Source organism: Stegastes partitus, unplaced genomic scaffold (assembly GCF_000690725.1).
Source record: "Stegastes partitus isolate 25-593 unplaced genomic scaffold, Stegastes_partitus-1.0.2 Scaffold49, whole genome shotgun sequence".
NCBI classification, from domain to species: domain Eukaryota; kingdom Metazoa; phylum Chordata; class Actinopteri; family Pomacentridae; genus Stegastes; species Stegastes partitus.
In genome coordinates this window covers 63508-90000 of record NW_007577780.1, presented here as the reverse complement: position 1 = coordinate 90000, position 26493 = coordinate 63508, and the positions used below count along the sequence as shown (strand labels likewise).

General features: G+C 42.5%; 2 protein-coding genes across 3 annotated transcripts in view; one reads left to right on the top strand and one right to left on the bottom strand.

Moving 5' to 3' along the window:
* The window catches only part of LOC103376510 (sodium- and chloride-dependent GABA transporter ine), a 10127-nt gene extending 9082 nt beyond the window's left edge, over positions 1-1045 (top strand). Inside the window, exon 13 of the mRNA XM_008306898.1 lies at positions 207-1045. Within this exon, the coding sequence (XP_008305120.1) occupies positions 207-359 (153 nt within the window). The 3' untranslated portion in view covers positions 360-1045. The remainder of the gene's footprint in view (positions 1-206) is intronic.
* Positions 1046-1117: 72 nt separating this feature from the next.
* Positions 1118-25889, bottom strand: dhrs11a (dehydrogenase/reductase 11a). Of its 2 annotated transcripts, none has more exons than XM_008306896.1 (7): positions 25555-25889; positions 6525-6734; positions 5535-5629; positions 3901-4030; positions 2522-2614; positions 2372-2437; positions 1118-2283 (listed from the first exon to the last, which is right to left on the bottom strand). In XM_008306896.1, the coding sequence occupies exons 1-7, from the start codon at positions 25684-25686 to the stop codon at positions 2242-2244; spliced, it is 768 nt and encodes a 255-aa protein (XP_008305118.1). In that variant the 5' UTR covers positions 25687-25889; the 3' UTR covers positions 1118-2241. The 2 variants fall into 2 exon arrangements, with proteins under 2 accessions (XP_008305118.1, XP_008305119.1); XM_008306897.1 differs by having other exon boundaries at positions 6525-6731.
* Between the last annotated feature and the right edge of the window lie 604 nt (positions 25890-26493).

Below are 26493 nucleotides of genomic sequence, written 5' to 3'. Positions count from 1 at the left end.
ACCTGTATTGTTAATGTAGTAAATCTGTTAAGTTTTAAATTTTACATCGGAGCAAACATCCTACTGCTCAGCTTAGAGGTGATCTGAGGTGGAACAATTTTGAATCATTTGACTTTTAAGTAGTATTTCACAGTTGTGTGCTCATTTCTGTTGAGGACTGTATAATGAAGTTTTGTGTTAATGTTATTGGTACGTTTCTCCTGCAGAAGCTGAAGCTGTCCATCACTCCGTTCGCACTGAATGGAAAATCAAAGATGCCCTATTATGAGAGGGGAGGACCAAGCGACTATCCAGGAATAGCTGTCATCAGCGCCAACTCTGAGCTACCTGAAAAACCTCCAAGCCAGACTAAGTTCTGACACCTCAGCATGTTTGCACAAAGCTTGCCGTGCCGCCAGCGGTGGCAGGTCATTATTATGCTAAAGTTAATCAACAGTTAAGCTTGCAATTAGTCTTCAATCTAAACTTCTGCTCAGAAGATTGAACAGAAGTATGTTACACAAATTATTTACATGATTGTGTCAGGGTTGCTGCACATCTGCCATGCAGAGTACTCCAGATGGCCATTTTTGTGAGTCTGTGAATTCAATTGGTAAGATTATTTTGTTGAACGTATACAACCTTTTTAGCTCATGTCTAATAGAACAATTGGAAGACGGTGTTTAGAATCGGTTGCTGCCGTGTGCATCTTCACTATATGGCAGGAGTGGGATTTCACGGCTCTCCTCTACGGACTTTACTTGGCTAAGAGTGCCATCTTTTGGTCACATCTGTTAAAACATGGGCTCAGGTACTTGGATTTAATAACAAAATATCAAAGTACTGCCAGTATTTAAGATTTACAGTCCAAAACTATACTTTTGTATTGAACCACTCCTCTTAAAAACATATAAAACTGTACATTTATTGTTGCTGACTCATTTATTAGGTCAAACGCAACAGAGCACTGCTGAAAAAAAAAAATGAAAAAAGCTAATAGTTAACAGATCCTGGGTCATGCAAACTGTATGTCATGTCAAAGTGTAATAAAAAGCTGCAAAGTCCACCGTGTCTTTTTTCTGCAACGACAAGCTGACCACAACATGCTGCTACACACACGACGCAAACACAACTCACGTCTGGGCAACAGTTTTTATTAATTCATTTAATGAGAAAGTTCCAAGAGAAGGGTACAACAGTTCTATTTAGTTGTGCATATGACGGCTGAAAGTGTTTTATCTGTACTCTTCTAATTAATGTTTATATGGATTGATTTTATCTGCCTCTTTGCTTTTAATGGAATTAATAATTGTGTTCATGTTCTGTGGACTGATTTTATCTGTCGTTGTGTGAAGCGCTTACGAAGCGGGTACAAATTGTGCTACACAAATAAACCCGCCTCGCCGTACACGTTCCTAGGGTACACATGTTGAGTTAGTTCGATCCCCTACATAAGTTGCCAGTGTTACTTTCCTGTAACTCCTCACGAATGAATCCAAAGTGCAGAACAACTGAAACGACACAGGCAAGACGGTGGATTGTAGAAACCCATGTGCTTAAACAGACCAGGGTCGTTCCCTGACCCCCTCGTACGGGGTTCACAGATCCAAACAAGGCTAACTGAATGTGAAATCATAGTGAGTAAAGGTGGCAGGATGGACAGACCGCTAATGGTTACTTAAAGTTGGTGTTGTCTAGAGTTAGTTCATATGAGACCACATCTATCTAGAATCAAAAGCTAAAATCTTTATTTAAAAAATAAAACCAAAAAAAAAAAAAAAGAAGTTGTCATTCTTATAAACAGCAATTACTCTTTCAATTTAATTTCAAAAAGATATGTCATATGACCTACAAAAACAGAAAAAAAACAAAAACATGTGCAATCAATGGCATACTCGTCCCTCTGAAGTGATGGCCGTGCAGATGACCGCACAGCGCAGCAGCAGCGGCGGCGGCGGCTCGCTCTTTATTTGATCCTACTGTAGTTTGGAGTCGGCTCAGCGCAGGACTGAGCCCAACAATTCACAAAATGCCAGCTCGCTGCGTTCAGTAGTATTTTTGTAGTGGTTTACAAAGTCCACGCCCTTCATTTCCTCGCACAGCCTCCTTAAGGCTCCAGCCCTATTTGGCCACGTCCGGCAGACCCAACACAGCTGTAGTTGATTTGTTTTTACCCCCCACCCCCTTTGCCCAGCAGAGGTCGCCAAGGAGTCACCATGGCTGCTGTCTGTCTGCTCCTCCTGCAGCTTCACTGTTTCACTGCTATGACACCTGCTCGACCGGCCTCATCTGCACATCTCCAATCTGACAACGAGAACAAATCAGAGCAGAACAATCAACCACGAGTGAAATGTTTGATGCACTTAAAAGCTACAGAGACACAGAGACGTACCTGGACATGAGGAGGGGCACTGAGGACAAACGTGACTGCACTGGCTATGTCTTCTGCTTTCAAACACTGAACAACGGAGAAGAGAGGTTTTATTGATGCATAACAGTGTGAAACACATTCACAGACTCTTAATTAAATGCACAGACTTACTTTCATACTCTCGTACACTGCAGCTGCTTTCTCTGGATCACTGTTGTGGTGCCGGAAGGCAAACTCAGTCTCCACGATTCCAGGAGATATACACTGCAGGGTAGGACAGAGCAGGAGAGATTCACTGCTTAGCGTTTACGCACACTGACACATGCGCACATAAAGAAGACTTTCCTCAGGGCTGTTTGTGTGTGTGGGCTGCACCATATTTCCTCAAATAGTGACCGGGGCTTTTATTTATCTTAACAGCAGAGGGTGACAGGCTGTTATCAGAGGGAAGTGAGTACAATTTATCATAGTTAAATATTAAGAGCCGCTTTAATTTGTTCCTGATTGCTTCATTAAATTCACTCCATTAACAGTACACACGGCAGAAACACTGGCTTTAAAGAGATCAGTGGTTAAATTTAGGTTTCTCAGCACGCTTTCCTTTTTCCCATGAGCAGATTATAACCTTATATATGCTGTTAACACGAGGATCGTGATCAACCGACTGCGCTCATGGCGTCACGGCTTTGCTGATCTAACATGAACATAAATAAAACACAGCATGACGTGACAGGACATGCTGAACATGTCCGCTAACATCCATAAGCGAGCTCCCCCAACACGCCCCTACAGGACGCTACAGTCTCTGGGATGTTTCAGAATAAAAGTCCCAACATTTCAGTGGACTGACTTTTATTTTGAAACACTTGCATTCAGACCAGACAGGTACAGATGCTCATTTAATTTTACTAATTTCGACTTCATCCTTTTTTGTCTTTCGTCCTCCTGCCTGGAAATCAACGGTGGGTGTCGTCACAAAGTATGTCTCACTCGCTGAAATGTTCCTTGAGGATGGAGGAGGCTTGATGGAGGAGCTCTGAGCGAAAATGAAATACAGCTGTGGGTTATAACAAAACAATGTTCCGGTGTTACAGCTGAGCCACACGTCAATTTGAACTGACGCTGCTTTAACATAAGCGCCGAGGCAAAGGTGTCTCATTTTGTTAACCGTCTGTCGCCTTGACTCCTCTCTCCTCACGTCCCTGCTCACGTCTCCAGGGACAAGGACACGAGGAGAGGCGTCAAGGAAAAGAATCAAGGATGTACAGGCTGGAAAATGAGATTAGGAGGGTGGAGGGCTGTAACTTCCAGAGCAGACTAAAGACTGCTGGAGAGTGTCTGCGTTTTTTTTGCCCCCTGCTGCTGCCTATTGTTTTGTCCCCAGCCTGTGTTTGTGTGGCCCACGCCCCCGGCTACAATCAGCCACCCAGCTTCTAATTGACTCCTTTTTTTATTTGAGGAAGTACAGTAAATGTTCTGCACACTGATGGACTTCGTGTGATCCCAACAGCAGAAGCCAAAGCCGGCTACGATGGTGACAGCTCACTCACTGTGGCTCTGATGTGGGTGTTTGCTTCTCGGAGCTCCTGTCGTATCCCCTCAGTCAGAGCAGTCACAGCATATTTAGTGGCACAGTAGAAATGCTCGTCAGCGCTCGGCACCATTCGGTGTCCCCCCATACTGTAGAGAAAGAGAGAAAGACGCTAGAGATACGGGAGCTGTTGTTTGTTTTGTTAATTCAACCTTGATGTAAGTCCACATTAGTCCTATAAATTACTATTTCATTTATTGTCTGATTTACCTGTTGTGTTGCTTTAAATTAAGTTCTTCAGACAAACAAAACCAAACATTCAAACACATTAACCATCATCATCTAGACATTAAGCGAGAGCACCATAAAACATGAACCTCTTATAAATAATGCTCCAGGAGATATTCCACACTGGTCATATAAAAATTATACAAATAAATATACAAACACAGCCCCCTAAACTCCATGATATAATATGTAAATCCAGACAAGACAAATACTTTGATCCGGAACATATTTAACAGTCAACCATCCATATTGACAGGGTTTATCCATCATGTGCTACTTTTGTCTTTCCTGTGCTTAAGAAGATATTCAGAAAATGTAAAAACATGTTCAAATAAAGCTCCATTCTCAAAACTTAGACTGCGTAGTTATGCCCAAAATTATGATCATGATTATGATTGTAAGGACAACGTTTTTTTATTGCATCTAACATTTAACACTCAATTCCCTGCATTGTGATTAGACCTAAAATAAGGTTCTTCACCTGAAGTCAGTGCATCTTAGAGGCAAAAAAAATTAATAAAACTGCATCCAAAACTAGTCAGCTGCTGAACATCTGCTTATCAGTAGACTAGAATGCACCATCCATCCATCCATTATCTATACACCTTAATCCTCACTAGGGTCGTGGGGGGCTGGAGTCTATCCCATCTGGACAGGTCACCAGTCTATCACAGGGCTACACTTAGAGACAGACAACCAAGCACACTCACATTCACACCTATGGACAATTTAGAATCACCAATTAACCTCAACATGTTTCTGAACTGTGGGATTAAGCCGGAGAACCCGGAGAGAACCCACGCTGCACGGGGAGAACATGCAAACTCCACGCAGAAAGATCCCGGGTGTCCTCACTGGGACGTGAACCGGCGACCTTCTAGCTGCGAGGCAACAGTGCTAACCACCGCCCCACCTTGCAGCCCATCTCAGACAGATGTGGAGCAAAAACTGCTTTGAATATGTGTTCTAATGTCACATTTACCAAACTTGTGATTGGTGACTTCTGATTTAATTGTGGTCGACCAAAACTCTGATCATGATTGATATTCGATTGATATCATGACATAAAGGACAGTACAAACTGAGGAGGATTTTATCCTTCGTCTCTATTAGCTCACAACATTCAGAGATTCTTTTGTCTTCAGTCGCACATCTGAATCAATATGCAGCATCTGCTCCGTCTCTCGTGTACATAGTGTATCTGTTCTTTGAATTGTTTCACATCCAGCAGGAGCCAGGTGGGGCTCACATATGGCTTTGCTTAAAGCCTGTTGGATTAAAATCACCTTGAACAAACTGGTTGAGGTACTTTCCCATTAATCTATACATTTTTTCGTAGATTTGTAGGTTCCTTGTATAAGTTACCTGTTAATATTGATGATGTGGCCATCGTCCACATTCCTCTCCTTCATGGATTTGTACGCCTCGCGGGTGCAGATGGACAAGGCCAAGACATTCACCTGGAGAGGAGGCAAAGACAGCAGCTTTGTTCAACTACTTATCAGCTCAATAAGTTTAAGAAAAGCAGCCAAACTCGAGCTGTGGGAAAAACTAATGAGTGAATTGGTATCTTTTGTAGTACTTGCTTTTGTTTTATTAAATCACATGTAGGAATGCCATGTGATGTATCATTTCAGCTGACTGATGTTCACCGGGTCAGTGTGTTAAACCATCTGAACCTGCTGTTCCTGTCCAGCTTGTGGCCTCTAAGCTGCTCCTGTAGTGACATTGATAGACAGCAGGTTAACGCCAGCGTGGTAGCGAGATAGGGGGAGGTGACCAAACAAGGTCAGCGTACAGATTAAACACAGGCTAAAAATACACTGCTGTACACATTCATGTGGGGCTGCCATGACAACAGATGGGCGAGCGGTACGAATGCTGGACTCTGGAGACAGAGACTTTGGAGCAGGGGGGTCTTCAGTGGTCAAGAGCTCAATGAATCAGAATGTAAAGTCCCAACAAGAGAAATAGTGCTGGCTTTCATTAGCAGGCCTTGGCCGTGCCAGAGCTTCTCCTCAGAGCCAATGAAGCAGCCTCTGTGAGGGGAGGGAGGCTGTGTGTTGGTGTGTGTGTGTGTGTGTGTGTGTGTGTGTGTGTGTGTGCAGAGCATCCACACAGTTCTGCTTTAACTCTTATTCCTTAAACAACACAAGCCCTCCAAACACAAGACTGCCGCTCACACCAGGCGACCGTTTCAGCTCCTCCCTCTGCTTCTCCGCTTGAGAATCATAAAACCAACACAACATAAGGGGGGATATCTCCAGCATCCCCTTTTATAAATAAACACCGAGCTCCTCTCCAGATCGTGTCAGCCTCAGCGTTTCATCGTTTGCGCGTCTGCCATCCACTCACGTCGATCATGTTCCTCCAGCCTTCTGTCTTCCCGCTGAGCAGAGGTTCGTTGTGGGCCAGTCCAGCGTTGTTGATGCAGACGTCCACGCCCTTGTGCAGCGTCTTGATGGCTGAGAACATGGACAGGATCTCCTCCTCGTTGGACAGGTCGCACTTGTATGGGATCAGCGTGCCACTGTAGCCGGCGCTCTGACATTCTGCTGCCAGCTTCTGGAAAACACAAACCACACCTGAGTTGAAATCATATTGTTCGGCGACACAAACATGTGCTCGTGTATTGATCTTTAGGACTGAGACGGCGCCGGATAAGAGCGAGAAATGATTAACTTTTAGCGCCACAGTTAAGATGGAGTCGAACGATAAACACCCTACCCACTCAGGCACTGGGAAAGCAGATGAACCTGCAGCCATAAAACCAACCTCACATCAGTGGATGGCCAGCAGTAACCTGTCAGCACCAGTGCAGCCAAAACCACTGATTTTCTTTCTCCCTGACAATAAAATAATTACACCTTTTACCAAACTGTAAAAAACTATGACCCCAGATGTGAAGAGGCCAGGCCCGCAGAGCCACGACGCCTCTGATGGATACGGCCGGGCCACGGGTCGAGCAGGCGGCACTCCAACCAGGTCAGCCGGCCGTCCACCACTGTGGGGTATGATACAAGCTGACACAGATCCCCCCGCCGGGCACAGCTGCACCGGTCACCTGATGTCTCGCTGTGGGTGCCGTCAGACAGGAGGCAGCGTGGGTGATGAGGGCGGGGCTGGTGGCACACAGAGATGATGCGCGGCACCGTAACAGTGTCGGTGTGAGTCTGCCAAAGGGATTAAACGTTCAACGAGTCGACCACGTAGACACATGAAAGGAAAAACCCAGTATTGAATGAATCCAGCAGGCGGAGGGACATGGAGGTCAATAGATTTTTCTCTGTGATCTAAACCACCGTTTTTTTCCCCCCTGATGAACGCCTAAAGTCCTGATGTACACCTAAACTGGTCATTTAAGGGTATAGCAGTTTAGTTGTTAATAAAAAATTACCTGACGACGTGGGATGGCAGAAACTGGACCATTTAGGCCGAACATTATTATTAGTTAGTCTAAAAGTCGCTAAAAAGAAGTAGCTATTTAATCTTCTACCAGTTACTTCTAACTGCCCATTTCAACTATTTTTCATTACTTTCAGGTACCGATCTTAACAGTTTATTCATTACTCTTCTAAATTTCTTAATTTTTTTTTGACATTTTTCAATATTTTTTGCAATTTCAGCCATTTATCCATCACCAAAGCTATTTTAATTATCTCTTCTTTTCACTTTTTCCACCATTTACCCAATCATTTCAGCTTTTTTTCCCCAGCTATTTCAACTGTTCTATTACCACTTCAGGCTAATTTAGCTGTTGGTAAATAACATTTAGTGAACTTTTTCAACAGTTTTTTCATTAATTTTGACTAGCTATTCATTTTGATCACTTGAACATGATTTAAATCTTTTTTTACTACGACTAGCCAACTATTTATTTATTTTTTATTACTTTAAAAATATTTAAACTCTCTATTCATTACTTCAAACTACTTTCCTATATATGTTTCATGACTGTAACTGTTTAAAACTATTTATTTATTTTTTATTACTTTTGATCAAATTTGACTGGTAATAAAAGACTTTTGTCTATTTATTAATCCATTACGTTTACCTAATTTAACTGTTTATTAATATTTTTTAATTTTTTAAAATTATTTTATTATTATTAGCAATAATTCTAACTACAGTACGAGCTATTTGTACGACCAACTGCTTTTTAATCGCCTCAAAATAGCAGCTTATTTTCTTCCTTCATGCAAATATGTGGATGTGTTTGTTTCTTGTTCATGTATGTTCATGTTTTTTGTTGCTATTGTTTACTAATCACAATCTTTAGTTTGGAGTTTTAGTTAATTAGTTGAGCAACCGCGGACGTACTTTTTGATGATGATGATCTAAAATATCAGTATTAAATGTTGGTTTCAATCCCACATAAGGAAACAAAACCTTTTTTTAAAAAAATGTTTTTATCACTTTGTACTGTTGTCCAACCACGCAAGAAGAAATCAAAGCACAGACGGAGATACCATCTTCAGCACAGCTCACAACATGTTGAGGGCGTGGACACGAACATTTTAAAAACACAACTACACTCCTGTGCCCACAGGAGTGTAGTACAGACCAAATCACAGCTCTCTTTATTTCGTCATATTCTGACCCTTGGTTTACAGGTGTAAAGATAGAAGGCCTGTATTTATAGTTCACAGTGTTAACAACACCTTTTGTGATACAATCAATCACAAAGAAGAGGAAGTACGACCTGATGCCTCATAGACACCTCAAAATTTATGACAGCTTGCAGGAAGAGCATAAATACAGTAAGCAGCAGCAGCGGCAGCCTGTGTAACAGCGTCGATAAACGTGTTTCCTGTTAAATGTTTGACACCTGGACACAAGACCTGCAGCGCAAACACGTCTCCCACTGCAGCCGCTCCCCAAGGAAACTCACTTGTGAGCCGTCTTTTTATAATCAGGATGAAATAGGATTGAAGGATCATTTTGGCTTTTTTTTTTTTTTTCTAACAAAACACACAATAGAGTGAATGCACCCTATCTCACACTTGGAGTGAGCAGATTTTGCTGCTCTTCCTCTAAGCTGTTTAACTGGGATTATCCAGAGAGAGGAGGCATTACCCGAACAAAGCTGTGAAAATGCTAAAACACTGAAAACACTTGTCTCCTCTGTAAAGGCTACGGCTAACTCGTTGCTCGTGTTGTAGACAGGTGAACCACTACCGCCTGTCCATTAGATGTGAAGCTGTGATCATTCATCTGTCCGGCTAAAATAACGCCTCTCAAGTATTTGAACATCCTTCAGGCCGACGCTCTTTACTTCCCACTAGTCCCTGTGCGGACCGGCTCTGGCGGAGAGACTCTTCTTTATTCAGAAAGGAGGTTAATGTAAAGGGGAAGCCGAGCCAGGCTTTTGTTCGAGAGGAGGAATTAGTTGCATTACTGAGGCTGAAGTGGGAGCAGCAGAGCAAACAGGCTGTGATCTCGGTCCAACTACAGGAAGTCTCAGGCTGTGAATCTCTGTGTGTTTGTGTATGTGGGTGTGTTCTGGCAGCGGCCGTGGTCAGCACCAGCCCTCGTACAGGCCACACCTACAGCCACAGCTCTACAGCACGCCGGCCCACTGATAAGCAACCTGGCCTGCATGTACACCAGCAGCAGCAGAGTTGGCAAATGCATGATTCATTCATCACAATCCAAAATAAAACTGCATAGTTGGCATCAGAGTGACTTATCACAATGAATTTAAAAACAGCCACAACACATATCGCACGCAGACAGAAGTGGTGTCAAATAGGGCAGCAGCCAAACATCATTATCACTGTCGCTACATTTTTTCTTGACTGATCATTTAGTTTTATGGTCTATAAAATGCCAGAAAATGCTGGAAACTGTTGAAAAGTGCTGAGACGACATCATCAAATGTCTTGCTTTGTCCACAACCCAAAGATATTTACTGTAATAGAAGAAGAAAGAAAAATCTTCAACTGTGGGAAGCTGGATTCAGAGAATTGGTGCTTTTTTTTCCTCCCATTTTTTTTAAAAATTAGTACATCTAGAGATCTGGAGACGACCAAATCAATCCCATGCAGTGAGAGTCAACCACTCATCGTCTGTAGCTAACAGGCTTGCTTTCAGGCCTAGCTGGAGTTCTTTAATGAAGTTTTCTGTTGGGCGTTTGGGTAACTTTACATTTTAACACCATGATTTTACTGCACATTGGTTCCAAATATCAGCATCAGTGCATGAGTCCACTCCTAACATACAGCACAATTAATCCAATAAACCCCTGTTGTCTACTGCATGGAGCACTAGTTGTATTTCTCCATCTGGTTTTGCTATTTCTTTGGATAATATGAACAATTTTTTTTACATGCACAAACTAGGGCTGAGCAATTAATTGCCTTTAAATCAGTCATGACTTTAAAATGAGTTACAGCGCTGCAATTAGCAAGTCGTAAAATTTGGGATATACTTGATGCAACATGTCAGAGTTTCAACCGCTGTGTCAAACGTTTTACAAATGTCCTCCATGTGTTGAGCTTTTGATGGTATCTGATGTGCAGAGATGGCAAACGTGCTCACATTCTTTACTTAAGTAGAGATACTTGTGTAGAAATAGACTCTGGTAAAAGTAGAAGTACTGATTCAGCTCCTTTACTCGAGTAACAGTAAAAAAGTACAGGTTCAGAAATTTACTTAAGTGAAAATTAGACTTTAGCTTCTTTTGATAACGCTGCAAAACGAAAAAAGTTTTAAGCCCACAAAATAGGATTGTTTTCATCCTTTAAGAAGCTACACAGCGCTGCTACAGAGAAAAGACAGTTTTCCATTTCAGCAACATTAAACATTATAACCAACATGGAAACACTCGTCTGTTCAAGACTACCAAAATCTTTTATTGAGCCTCAGCAGAAGCTGGTTCTCAAAGTTCTCTAAATGAAGACGGGCCCCTTTTGGGTCTGAACATCAGTCCTGCAGAGCTAAAAAGCCTCTGGCAGGCAGCTGAGGCAGGCAGGGCTGTGTTGAGCGTCACTGCTGGGAAAGATAAAGACGTTTGCTGTTACGTCGTCATCCACGGAGGTTGAACCGAGTAACGAGTCAGATTTGAGAATGTAAGGAGGAGAAAGTACAGATGTTTGTGTTCAAATGTAGGGAGTAAAAGTAAAAATTAATACTCAAGTAAAGTACAGATATCTGCAGAATCTACTCAAGTATTTGTACTTTGTTACTTCCCACCTCTGCTGATGTGGTAAAGCTCACTCAAAGGTTTTAAATATATCACACAGCTGAACTACAGCTTCAAAAAATGATATCCAAAATCAAAACACAATATCTGTCCGTCCCAAAAACAAAGTTATTTTTATATCTCCTGCACTATCAGCTGCTTTCCTACTGTTTTGTTCTTGGGCGGTTCTGGAAGATTGCACATGCAAGCTCAAATAAAACGACTGTTTGCATTTACCTAGACAGTCCAGATAAGACCAGTGTTGAAAGATAAAAATTCCTGGAATTTAAAAGACAAATAATGTTCTAACAGATCATAAAGTCTTTACAGGTTGCAGTAATGGGTGTACAGAAGCCTGCACAGCCTCCCAGATACACGTCTTCATGCCCACATAGTCACATTCACGGCCTGGAAGCCCCGCGGGGGGCAGTTATATAACCTTTACAATGCAGGGGACATCACTGTCCCGCGCCACGTTTATCAATCATTCACCCGCTCACGTGGTTCTGTTGTAAATGGACCAGCAAAACAAGTCGCCGGAGAAAGGGGGAAGAGATAAAAATAAAGATGCCAAAGCGCTGAAGGCAGACAAGCTTTAAGTGGTGAGCCCGATTGATAGCAGGAGGCAGCAGCCATGAGCGCAGAGAGCTGAGAAATTAGATTTGTCTCACATTGGCTCAGGAGTTCTCCCGTACAAAAGGGGGATTGTGTTCTAGGGCGCGGTGCCTCCTCTTATTCTCAGAACTGGTAGGTGGCTAAAAAAAAAAAAAATCAAAAGATGTAACGCAGTCATAGTTCAGCCAGTGAGCCCTCCCCCTCTTCATCCCTCCTCTCCAAAGTACCTGCGACACACAGAACAATTTTGCTTGTCATGATGCATTTCCATCCTCATTACTGAGACCGCTGTCCAGTGATCACAAAAAGTGTGCAGAAGGAGGGAGGACGAGGGGGAGGCAGGAGGGCTGGCAGCCAGAAAGTAAAACAGACGGAGAGCGAGGAAACAGCAGACACATCCTGAAGCCGACTAAAGCTTATCAGAGCACATTGGGTTTGCAGAATGCTTTATGATTAAGGTGGGAAAAAAAAAAACACCCGAGCACTGAAATGTCGTCTCACTTCATCCACGAACCCAAAACAGTATTTGGATATGTCGTAAAATTTCACTTGTAGCCACGCCTTAAAAAAATGTGTGAAGTTCATCCTTCACACACATCCACACTTAACTCCGCTAATCCCCTATCACTCATTACCCAGCTCGACTGCTGTTTCATGACGTAAAAATAGTCTCTTTCAAGTTTAGGCTGCCGCAGTCACACAGGCGGAGGGTCAAAGGTGACAGTCGGCTGTATAATAGGATTGCAGCAGAGTAGAAGGGATGGTCGGGCGATTATCTCCTGCTCACAGTAAAACATGCCACTAAAAGGTCTAAAGGTTGAAGCGGGTGGTTTTATAGTGCTTCCTTTAGGACAGTCTAATCAAGACGAGGAGATAAGAGAAATAATTACACCCTTTGTTAGTAACTAAAGCACTGGGGAGTTCCCAGTAATGACTGACCATAGAAGTCATGTCACAGTGAGCGCAGACAGCTTTCAATCAAGCACACTGCAGCGCTGGGTGATGAGTACATTAAAGAAAACATTGCATTACATGACATCTGATGTTTGGTATGTGAATCTGGCTCAGATGAAAAGGCTTTTATAACCCTGACACGCTAAAGACAGAGCAGGCAGCCAGGTGTTGTGTAACAGACTGGTGCAACCAGTGTGGTTGGATTTTACTTTCCCAAACAAAGTGATCAAAAACATCTAAAAGGCAAATGAAGAACTTTATTCTAAACAAGAGAGGAAATAGAGGAAAGGTGAAACTTGTGTCAGCGTTGCTTGAATACTAGACAGCTACAAAGTGCAGCCTTTATTCGTATGTTCACATGGGCATCATATGATAAATAGCTGCTCTCCGGTTTCCTTGTTTGTAGTTGAAACATGCTGAGGGGCTCCTTCTAGTGAACCAGCATGCACCACCTTCCTCCTGCATCTCGTGATGGGCTGTTTGTGCACCTGACTCCAGCCGTCGTTGTGACAACTCTGCTCTCACCCTGATGTCAGCTGTGGGCCACATCATTATGTATGCTAGGAGAGGAGACAACACAAGTCCAGAGGAGACAACAAAAACAGGCATAGGACAGTCGCATGGAGACAGTGTTGATCCGATGCGGTCCAAAGTTGAAACCTTTCAACGTGGGCCAACCTGAGCCATGTCTATTCAACATGTGAGCTTTGAGTAAAACACTTCCAATATAGACAAACACCTCGTAACACATCCAATTTGGCCACTAAAGCAGAACCAATCCAATTCTTTCCCCCCTCAAACTCCTCACTTTGCATCAGTATTTTAGTTACAGATTCATAAAACTCCCTTTTCACCTCAGCACATTCCTTCTCAATATTCCCTCCCTGCTACATATATACGTTCGGCTACAAGTGCCGACCTGCTGCTGCAACCGCACTAAAGCATTCACATGACATTTTCCTCCCTTTTACATCACGTCTCGCAATTTTTTTTTTTTTTACACACAGAGAGAAGAGGGTTTCAGCAAGTCTTCAACAGGACAGGACAGGACAGGACAGGAAGCGCTCCACCTATCATAGCAGGAGGCCCGCGGAGGGAATGTCGATGCCAGTAAAGCTTACACCTTGAAAAATGATAAGCAGAGAGAGGACAGCACAGCGGTGGTGCAGGGAGAACAGCTCACAGGGGTCGCCGAGCCGTCCGGGTCCATCAGACTGCCGAGTACATGAGGCGCAGGTGATCTACAATAACAAGTCATTAAAAGCCCCCTAATGAGATAAGAACTTCCAAAAATGTGTACAAAGATGAGAAGAGTTTTCTTTTTTTAACTAATCTGCAGTAGGACTGGGTGACAGCCGACAAACTTATCACCAGAAAATATTTAATTTGAGTCATTATAGATATTTACTGATAATTTGAACCCTTTGAAGCCTGGGGAGGTACTGGATGACTTATTGCTCCATTTTTCACTGCAATGTATCCTTAATTAAATAATAAATAAGTAAGTAAGTAAAAATCTGAGATCAACATGTTTCAAAATGTCCACAGCTGTCACCAAAACTGGAAAAAATGTCGACTCTACATACAATAAATAGGCTACTTACACTAATCATGTTTTTATTTTTTTTTTCTTCATGCCTCCTGTCTCTTTTATTTCTTTTGCACTTTTATTTTATATTTTTATTGCTGTTTTATTATTGATATCACCTTTTAACCTTTTTTTTCCTCAGACTGTGACCTTACTAGCTGCTGTAAAGACGATACCAAACAAAGTTTCGTTGCATCTCTTGTACGATGACATTAAAGCTTCTTCTTCTTCTATCTGCTCTGTATAAACACAGCCTGCAGTTCAGCCGATGACTGTTTGTCGCAGCTTAGATTTAGCTGTTTTACACCAAAGAAACTAAAGGATACACATGCTTATCGTTGGAAAATTGAAAGTCTGCCTGCAGGATTTGGAGTTCAAAGAGTTACTGACCTATTTTTTTCCATTCATGCAGGGAGAAGAAAGTTTATTTCAAATTTAACAGTTTTACTTTGAAATTAATCATTTAATTATCAAGGCACACAATACTTTTACTGTTAACGCAGCAATAAAACGCTTGCAAACATATGCATTCACATTTAAATCTGTATTTAAAGAACGATCTCACCCTGACACACATTAAATAAAAGAAGCAAGTACAGCTAGCTTTGAGTTAAAGTGACCTAACATTAAGGTGATGCAATAAATAAACGTTAAAGAAATTCCTGAACCTAAATAACACGAAAGAAAACGTTACAAAATGTTTGCATTGTCACAGGGTCGTCCAGTCAGGAGTGAGGCCCAGACTAAGGGCTGTTCTTTGACTGCAAAGCCCTCTCGCAAGAGCAACCGTCAGGGTAACATGAGGCCTCTGGAGGCCACAGGGAATGGCAGTTCACATCTAATGCATTTAAATAAAACTACTATTACATGCTACTGAACAGTCTATCAAACTGTTTTCTTTCTGATATTGATGTAGCGTCTATCTCACTATAGTATTAATGTCCAAACCTAAATCTAAAGTACCTAAAGTAATAGTAATAGGACTGTTGTGCTGGCTGTTTCTAAGCTGAACATCATTTCCACATGCGCACAGACTGCACAAAAGATGGTTGATATGGAAAAAGCAAAAAGGCGTTTTAAAACTAATTTCAAGCTATACTGAGTTCAGTAGAGGTTGTACACTTGGGACCACCACAGAGATGAAACTGACTCATTTCTTATCTGCTTTGGAACGATTGACACACGAGGAAACGCTGCTCTTTATTGTTTTGGCGCAAAACGCTGCTTCTCTTGGGGGCTGAATCAATCGAAACTATAAATTGTATTTGCTAGGTACGTTGAATATAGAAAGTTTTCAGACACTTTTCCACATTTTATGCTTCAGAATCATCTGTACATAATACCCCGCTCCACAATGACAAAGCAAAGACAGATTCTTGGTTAATGGTGCATCTTACTTCTACCAATGCTCCTTCAGATGCTTCTACAACTTGCCTGGAGTCCATCTGTGCCTCATGGAATTCAGTGGACATAATTACAAAAGGCACCCACCTATTTTTAAAAGGTCTTACGGTTTAGAGTTTATGTTGGAGAAAACCAGGCCTTGACAATAAGAGGACTTGTGAGACAGGACTGTGTCAAGCCGCAGATCTGGGGAACGATACAAGAACATTTTGGCTGCAACCATAATTGGGGATGCAGGGTCTTCGTTAGAGAGGTAACCAAGAACCCAACGGTCCCTGGGAATGAGATCCTTTGTCGATATGGGAGAACCTTAATAAAGGACAACCATCTATTCCTAACAGTGTGTGTGGAGAAAACCAGTCACTGAACACCACCATAGTAATGCCATCTCTACAGTCAAGCACGGTGGCAGCAGCATCATTCTGTGAGGATGTAGTACTACTACGTTGTTAAATGATATCAGGCCTGTAGGTTTGCGCGTCTTTAGTTCTAAAGTCATTTTCAAGAATGAGGTTTTAATGCATGTCGAGTAACAACTAGATCCTTTACAATTTACTTACAGGCCTGGTGAAGCTATGGAGGAGGCTGTCCTCACGACTCACATCAGACTCTCATTTATTGATCTCTCTTTGGCATTTAATACTATCATTCCAGCCATTCCTGCTCAGAGAGAGGCTCATTTGCCATTTTAAACTAGATGCTAACTTCATTGGTAGCATAATGGACTTTAAACTGATAGATCCCAATATGTGAGAGGTAATGGCGTCCTGTCAGGCGAGCTCGACTCATTCACGGAAATCCTTCAAGGACGCCGTCTCTAACTGCTTTTATACGTGAAGTTCACGTTACACATATGGTGTATTTGTAACGTGAACTCTTGCTGCAGCACCAATTTCTCCAATAAAGAAAACTTTGAAACTTGTTTTCAGCCACGGGAACTCATGATGATAGAGGGAACACTGGAGTCAGAAAAACACAGAGCAATCCTGAGTGAACACCATCCATCCATCATCTATACACCACTTAATCCTCACTAGGGTCATAGGGGGCTGGAGTCTATCCCAGCTGACTCAGGGTGAAGGCAGGTTCACCTGGACAGGTAACCCCAGTCTATCACAGGGCTACACTTAGAGACAGACAACCAAGCACACTCACATTCACACCTATGGACAATTTAGAATCACCAATTAACCTCAACATGTTTTTGGACTGTGTGGGAGGAAGCTGGAGAACCCGGAGAGAACCCACGCTGCACGGGGAGAACATGCAAACTCCACGCAGAAAGATCCCGGGTGTCCTCACAGGGACGCAAACCGGCGACCTTCTTGCTGCGAGGCAACAGTGCTAACCACCGCTCCACCTTGCAACCCTTGAATATTTATGTAAATGGATATTTCAGTCTTCAGTTTTTAATAAAATTACAAAATACAACTTTCTTGCTTTGCACTAGCAGAGTATTGTGTGTGCAGAGAAATGAGAAAGAAATTGAATGAATCCATTTTTAAGCCCTGTTCCTACGGGGCTGTTGTTACCTGGGGACCTCATGTGGTTTAGAAACTGCCCCTCCCAGGTCTGTGTTTCATGCAGCGCGTTCGGACGGATAACTCTGTGTTTTACTCCAACCTACTGACATTATCCCCTGACATGATATTAATAGGCTGTGGAGCCTGTTGAAAGGCAGCAAAGCGTCCCTTGCAGCACGCTGCCATGTCATCCGTCTCATCATCCTTCGAGATTCAGATTATCTGATGTAATTGAGTTTACTCGTTCTGTGAATGTGTTTCCATTATGTGTGGCCTGAACACAAAATGCTCCAAGCTTTAATTCATAATTGCCAACACAACCTTCTTCATTCTCAAACAGCAACGATGCTGAAAAAAGGTAAGAGGGAAAAACGAAAACCTTACCAAAAATAAAAAGACATAAAAGCCAATTTGCACAGGACTATCATTATCAAAGGACCTCTTTGTTTGGCGAATACAGAAGGTAATTTGTGGTGGAATTTTCACTTTGCAAATTACAGACTTGCAGGGATTTAGATCACAGATAACCTCCACACTTATTACCAATTACTCCATTCCAGGTGGTAACACTAGTCCCACACCGATAGAGCTTCATATTAGATTTATTTATAACTAAATGGGGAGAGATCTTGAAAACGTTCCGTATCCGCCGTATCTGCTTTTGTCAGCTCACAGCTCAGGTGGAAAGCGTGCAGTCAGTGGAAAAGCTTTCTGCATGAGCGAGACAAAAGCCTGCGAGCCGAAGAAGCCGCGAAGCAACTCGATGAGCTCAGGAGAAAATTGACAGGAGAAAATACTGTGGAGGTGAAGACAGCGGAGCGGTAATTTTTCTTACAGCTGATGACGAGTGACGTGACAAAAAGCACGGTGATAAAAAAGATACTGGACTATTTATAGTCAAGTGCAACAGAGAAGTTGGTGAAATGCTTAAGCAACTATCCAGCTGTACATTTCATCACTACGAATATAAGACGTGAAGAACAAGTTAAAAAACATACACAAAGAAGAATCAGGACAAAGAATAAAAGAGAGACAGAAATGCAAAGTGAGGCAGAGGGTACGAGACAAAGAGCGTAAAGCTGTCTGACCTGACCCACTTCAAATCCTTTCTGGAGTGAAATCTATTCAGTATGAAACAAGGGGACAGGCTGTCCAGACAGAGCCTACAGGAGGTGGCTGAGAAAGCTTCAGATGTGCAGACGGAGGGACGGTGACGGGCCTTTACTGTGCCACCTCAGCTTTAGAGGCATGACTGAGCACCTTTTACCTCTTTTAGAATCAGCACCAGGTCGGCCGAAGTCTGAAATTAACCTTCTGGCTCACCTGCCAAGAGCTGTTGAGTGTGAATTCACGATTTACTCATGCAGATAAAAGATGCTAAGGCTAGTTAAAAAGGCAGTGGACAAAAAGCGTGCAGACGTGGAGAGACAACTGCACAGAGCTGCATGACAGGCAGCCAGTGTGCTGGTTTGTTACGAGCCGCCTTGAACAAAGTGTGCTGATTTGCAGCGACAAAGCATTAAAGCAGGCAAAGGCCAGTAACATATAACACGTAACCTATTTATTCATATCAGCGATGACGCTCCAGATGTGGAGTATAATCACATACATCTGCCCGTCATTGTGTTCACATACAAGACTGTCTTTCTTTATCGCTGAGCTCAATAATTTCACACAGATTATCTTTTTTTTGGGGGCCTACTTTATCCACAATCTCTTCCCAATCTCCTGCTAACACAAATCTGTTTAGCCACAAATTATGTTTTCTAAATTTATCTGATCCAAAATCGCAGCAGCCAAAGCTTTGAATTTTGACATATGTCTCTATTGTTCAGAGCTTCAAAAGCACCTCAGACGTGTCGGTTTCAAATGGACTTAATATAAATAGACGTATTTATCATCCTGAGGGTGACGTTCTTTCTGACTACTGGCTGCAAGAATGGAGAATTCTCCCACGTAAGAATAAAAAGGAACGTTTAAAATTAACACAAAACACTGCATCCCGCTGTGAGGAGATAAGTTATATAAAAACCACATTCAGACCCCACCCCGTCCCCACCTCTGCCTCTCCTCCCGCCCAACAACTGCAGCGCCCACACTAATCCCCTCTACGGTAAACCACCGGTGACCGCAGACAGGGCTGCAACTGACCTTTATTCTCATTATCAATTAACCTGTCGATTGTTTTCTCGATTGATTAAGTGTTTACCTATCAACTGGGGTGTATAAACTGTCAGAAAACTGATGTTCAGTTTACTGTCATAAGCTGCGTTTTCATTTAACTGTCAATCTGAAGTGAGCTTTTAAAACGTCACAACAGATTTTAAAAAGAAAAATTGGGCTTGTTTTCATGAACGTCTTCGAGGAGGTAAAGGCTACGATATGTTAGGTAGGCCCGAGACAATTCCTGTTGTTTGCCAACCACTGAAAAATCTTTGAACAAGAAGAAACAAGTAAAACATCGTCCATCTATGCGAGGAAAATGGAGAGGGGTTTACAGGAATGGCGGGGAAAGCTGCACTCCTTCATGCTGTCTGGATGCAGAGACAATGAAAGAACAGCTGATCAGTCACGTGAGCTAAAGGTTCACGATGTACGAACATATGGCGAAAGGTGTGTCCATCACCTGTTATGCACATAAAGTCTATCTGCAAAAAAAATGCTACCTTAGGCGAGTGTAAAATTGGCAAAATTTTCTTTTAAATTTTGCCTTTTCTGTTGAGTTTTCTAATGCAATACTTCAGAACAGGGGAGTCAAACTCGCGGCCATTTGGTGGCCCCCTACTAGACATGAAAGTTCAGTGTTAGTGCAGCCCGCCATTTTTCTCACACACCCCTACGCGAGTCGTTGCTCTGGGCGTTTTCTACTTTTTATCAGTTGTGGGCTACCATAGCTCAGGCTCGTGACAACAGTGCGAATTATCAACGTTAGTCACTTGAAACGTGATTTGGGAGTGTCACTGAGTGGAGGGAAAATATGTCCTGTCACCCAGTGCAAATGTGTTTTGTTTTTCTATCCGTGTGAAAAGTTCTTCTCCACCATGAACTTTAATAAGTCAAAGCACAGGTCCAAACTTCCTGATGAGCATCTTCAAGCCATACTGAGGGTCTCAATTGCTTCCTCCCTCAAACCAAATGTGGCTCAGCTCAGTGAGAGGAAGTGTAGGTAGGAGAAGCCTGTGTTCTGAAGAACCTTTCATGTTCTGAATTGTTATTAATAAAGACTGAGAAGATTGGACCAGTTGTACTTTTTTGGGTACTTGAAACCCTTTTTTTGTGAAAGTCTTGATGCGGCCCAGCCTCACCCAGACTCTTATCTCCAGCGGCCCCCAGGTGAGTTGAGTTTGAGACCCCTGCTTTAGAATAATATGGTATGGAAACATGGCGATAGAAGAGTGAAATAAAAAAAGGCAGGAAATAAAGAATGTTTACTTTTTTTCTTAAAAAATTACTTAATTGATTATTATTATTTAGTTGATGATAATTCTATAGTTTCACTTAGCAGATGCTTTTATCCAAAGCGACGTACATCTGAGACACAAGCAAGGATCCAGTCAGGAGAGAACAACATGGATAAGTGCCATAGAACAAGTTTAAGTGTGACGGGGCGTTGATGCCAATAGCAGGCTGCATCAATGACATAATAACTGAACACTAATCGATTAATCGCTGTAGCTCTACCTGCAGATAATGCAAAAAGACAAAAATGGAGCTGGTTGTGTTGGATTTAAAAGGCGTAAACACAGATTTAATGACAGTCCTGTTAGCAACCAGGTTAATGAAACTGTTTCTAGATTTCATTACCACTCAAAATTCACTTAGTCAACAAAAACAATAATCACCTCTATAAACAAATGAAAAGTTATGCTACAGATTACAGGATATTTCACTGCCAAATGTGGTGAAAGAATTGAACAATAGTCTTGAATCTCATATTTGTCCCAACCACAGTTCATCCTCCCATAACTGTGCTGCTAGCAGTGCATCACAATGTGCAAGGCAAGCAGATAAAACACACACATATGGGCTATGTGGGTGAGAGTTCTAAGAAAAAAAAGGGGCCTGTTCAATCAGTGACTAGCTGTCCTCTTATTCTCCTGCAGCAGATACGAGTTCCTGTAATAAGGCAGTTTATATTTTGCTCCTTCTGTTTGATATCGTCCCTCCTCTGCTGCAGTGCCTGGCCGTAATGAGGATGTGTGATACTGCGTGGCTCTCGTTGGCACACTTCTGGACGGCACCGAGGCCACTTTTAAACTCCATCCATCGGTCTTGCGGGGTTTCACAAGAGTTAATGCGAAGTTGTGTTTCTGCTCCTTGGCGTCTCCATTCCTGCCCAGAGCCCATGGTGACCACACGTCTCCCTCCAGCTCGCCGCTCCCCCGCTGCCTACTCTATAGTCTCGTAGACAACAAAACAATACCGCTGCCAGAACTCTCCACTCCACTTTCTCAGAGTTTTGTTTACACAGAAAACAGAAGCCTACAACGTTTCCTCGGGTCTACTGTGTGGGAGAATATTGCTGGGAGAAAATACCGACTATAAGAGCTTTATTTCCCCCAAGCAAAGTAATAAAAACCCAAAAGGGAAGTCCAGAACAATTGCCTGGTGATGCATGGACACTTGCATTCCCCACTAGCAGCATGCCAGGTTTGGCACAACAACAGCAAGAACCCAGTTTACATAGCAGGGAGGGTACAATACTGGCTTTGTCCCTCACACAGATATCTCTCTAAGGACTCGTACAGATGGTGAAATCCAACATGGAACGAGAGCGACAGAAACCAATCGCTCTCTACAACCTGTTATTTATCACTTATTAGCTGATGAATAAGTTCTGACGCCATGTGTTGTAAGTCACGATAAATAATAAATAATGTTGGCTGCTCTTCAACACTACCTGATGTCTGTGTCGGGAAAATACAGATCAGAAATGTTGTGACCTTGTTTTGCAGAAGTCACAAACAGGGGCTGAAACCAGCTGCTGCAGTTAACTATTGACAGGAGGAGACATGTGACCAGAGTATGAATGGAGGGAGGCCATCGGTTGCACAACGCTCATGCTGCTGTGGTCATGGGTGTGAGTGTGTAGTCAAGGTGGGGGAAATGCTTGCATGTCATAAAACAAGACCGAACCTGAAATAAACATTAAGAAAATGATAATTTGGCTTCATTTAAGGTAGTGAAGCAAGATGTTAACATTTCTGGCCAATACCGATATTAAGATTTCTGATATTGACGATAACCAATATTACCGATATTCAGTTTTTGTTCACACTGAAAAATGAGTATAAGTAAGGACTGTGAGAAACTATTCAGAAGAAGCTCATAATACCAAATTAGACCACGTAGTCTTATTTATTACGTAACAAAAGTAAAACACGTTTAAAATCCAGGACCATTTGAGTAAAAACATCTGTGAAATAGCAGCAATATCAAATGTAGAGACGAAGGCGCTAATGTTAGACAATCATCGGCTAAATTCGCTCATCGGACCGATACTGATATATCGGTAAAACACTAATATCGGCCGATACCGATGTACTCACCGATATATCGTGCGTCCTATTTGAAGTCCATCTGCAGGCATTGATTCAACCCCTAAAACTCATCTGTGTAATAAAACTACATATTAAGATTTTTTTCTATCAAGGTAGTCCCTCCCTTACTTCCTCAAGATGATCGAGCTGTAACAACGCCCACCTCTCATTGCAGCTCGAGCACACCAGCTCACCTACGACTCTGCTCAAACACTGTGAAGCTACTCCGTGCTACCTGATGACCAGCTGTAATACTGCAGTAATTCCGGCAAACAACCACGAACGATTCTAAAGAAGAATAATGACACAGAAGGCTCCACCCTGTAGGTTTTTTTTTTTTAGGTTTGTTACACATGAAACTCTGGAAATCTGTGTTTTTAAGAGTGGTATCGGTTCACTGCAGGTTCACAGTGGACATGTTCAACCGTAGTGTTGACCGCTGATTATTGATTATTTAGGTTATATAAGAAGCACCATATGGACCATATGGACCATATGTTAACAAGTGGAAAAAAAGTTGATTTTCATCTGAGGGGATTTATGAAATTCACGTTCCGTTTAACTGGTTGGGTGTTTATGTGCAATTTGCTCAATAAAAGCATGTTTGAAATCTTTTGTTTAATGTCTGTATTCAGTAGGTGATGTCATGTTTGGGGTCTATGGTAGCAGTGTACATATAACAACAATGCGATGGAAGATGTTCCTCATATCACGCAGGCCTAGTTCTACATCACCACCACCATCATCAAAGTTCCTGAAACGGATGTTGCCGCAACGCTCTTGCCGAGGTTTGCCAAACAGTGTTATTGCAAACAGTAACGAGAAGCTGGTGTAACAGCCAAGGTTGTTGTGCAGCACGCTGCTGGACCACTGGGGGAAAGAAGATGAATGATGCTGGGTGAAGAACTGAACTATCTGCATCAGGCCACATGCTCGTGTCTCTTGCCTGACAACAGGATATCACAGGTCATCATGCGTAATGTCACATGACGTCGCACGGATGGCCTGTTGTTGAGAATTGTAGGTTGAACTGGAAGGCTTTTGTAACAGAGCACGGCCAGATGGACAATGTGCATCTCTCCTGCCAATCACTCAAGGATAATTTACTTCATTCTGATCACATTATCTAACATAAACTGTTATGTTGGATACACACATTCAGGTGACATCCTACAGCGCAACACCAGCGATATTCAAACACAACAGAGTTCACAACAACACATTAGCTGTCTGAAACACGTAGGAGTAGTAGGCGTTCTGCGGCACCGTGCTGGAATCTGTGGGGCGAGGAGGCTTAATTACTGGCTGACAAGATAAGCAAGGTGCAGCGCGTATGGCTTATGGTGAGACTAGAGTTAGCGGGGCAGGGCCAGCGACACCTGCCCCCGGGGGGAGAGGCATCCGCCCTCCAGCTGATACCTCTGAGCATCTCTGCCTGAATGTGTGTCACACAAGCTGAACTGAACTTTAATAATTATTTAATTTTCTAATTATAGCCCAAAGTTCACAGGTTCAGCATGATAAATTCAGTTCAAGCATAATCACCACCGGCACTAATTACTTTCACAGTCATGATTAGAGCAGCATTTAAATAATAGTAAGACTAGTCTGTTACTGGCATAGTAGGAGTGATTTAAACCCTGTGATAAAGATAAAAAAGAGAGAGCGCTGACCTCACAAATGTGACACGCATTCATCTGAAGTTACATCATTAGATTAAAAAAATTCCCAGTGGAAATATAAATCAATGCACAGCTTGTTTAACTCAGATTTTTTTTAAATAAACCCTAAATCCAGATCTATTTTTCAAGTGAAGCCTTCCTACAACTGATTTTTATAAATAATTTCGTGGTTATATAATAAATTTGGGTCACTTTTTTAAAAAAATCTTTTATTGTTGTTGTTAATCCTGCTGGCAGAGACACAGTGTGTGATCATGAGAGACACTCACATTATTTATTATCACTTATTGCCACACCATGGCTAGTTAGCAGCTCTCTGCCTTACCTAAGAGCCATTAGATAAGCTCATCCTGACCTCTGACCTCACAGGAAAACACCAACCATCAGAAAGTGAAATGTCCAACCGGGATTAATAATTGAGAAGCCTATAGATGAGGGGTGTGGTGGGGTAATGCAGAGGGATGCTGGTCCAGCAGCATCATTATTGACTCGTTTAATGGACGCTGGTGTGTGACATCCAGGACTTGCTCTGCTGGACGTGTCTCTGTGAGGCACACACGAGCTAGCTCCTGTCTTTACTGTCAATTAATATGAGCAAAAATGTTATGAAACTAGAAGCTGTTACGGGGTTTTTTTCCCCTCTTAAATGAATGTGACAACCTCAGTCGCATAATGCCTGACTTCCGACAAACAAAGCCACCGCTGCCCCTCATGCCCCCCCAGATGATCCCGAGAGTCGCTGCAGCACCGAGGCTAAAGGCTCCAACTGTAAAGCTAATGTTAGCTAGCGCCCAACGTTAGTTAGCTAGTTTGTTGTTGCTCTCCCACAGCTAGCTTCTCCTCTCACCGACCTGTCTCGCAGCATTAATTGATGAGGTTTTAATTAAATGGCCCACCTCTATTTTGTCGACATTCCTGGCACAGCCGACAACCCTCATGCCTTGCTGGACCAGTGCCCGGGCTACAGCCGCTCCAATTCCCACCGAGGCTCCGGTCACCAGGGCCACTCTGCCTTTCCACCGCTCCATCTCCACCGCACTGTTTACACCAAACAACAGCTCCCGGTGCCGAACCTCTGTCCGCTCAGCTCAGGCTCTCAACACTCGCAGCTTTTATGGTTCGATACGTTTCAAAAAGAAAAATAAAAAAATGTTGGGATGCAGCCGCCTTCTGTGTCAGTCCGTGCAGCATCCAGGACAGCAGCAGCAGCAGCAGCAGCCAGTGCGCGTAAACCCGGATCCATGCGCTCCTCTGGCCGAAATATGAAGAGTCCTGGAGAGTGTAAATGTTTGGTTCACATCACCTCCCACTTTGTTTCTGAGCCCTGGGGCCTGGAGGTGCTATCTGAGGGCGGTTACATGGCGCCGCCTACTGGACACAACTACAAATAACACTGTTCATGTCGCTCTCATGTACAGCCAAATGTATTCAGACCCTTTCATTAAAGAAAAGATAAAACTCACAATAGCCACTCAAATAACAACAAACTTAAAAAAGTAATAATAAATAAAAATTTGCTAAATTCTAATTTAGTGAAATAAGACATTGCTTTTGAATTGTGGTTGAAAAGAATCGTTAAAAAAAAAAAACTGTCCTAGATGAATTAGAGTACTTTGCTGATGAGCAGTGAAATCCAAATACCTGTCAACAGGTGCAAAGTCTGACTGAGAATCACAGAAAACACCTGATTGTTCAACAAAATATTAGTTTACGGGTCCCATCATGCTTGTTTTTAAAAAACATTTTATATTTCTGTTGAACCACAATTCAAAAGCAATGTCATGATTTTCATTACATTTTTATTTAACATTACTTTTGTCAATTTCAACTTATTT

What these genes read in the sequence shown, in the direction of transcription:
- dhrs11a (XM_008306896.1), bottom strand. Translation starts at nt 25,686, where the DNA reads ATGGAGCGGTGGAAAGGCAGAGTGGCCCTGGTGACCGGAGCCTCGGTG. An exon ending in GGAATGTCGACAAAATAGAG is followed by an intron (nt 6,735 to 25,554) that starts GTGGGCCATTTA and finishes TGTGTTTTCCAG; the next exon opens with AAGCTGGCAGCAGAATGTCA. An exon ending in CAGTGTACGAGAGTATGAAA is followed by an intron (nt 2,438 to 2,521) that starts GTAAGTCTGTGC and finishes TCCGTTGTTCAG; the next exon opens with TGTTTGAAAGCAGAAGACAT.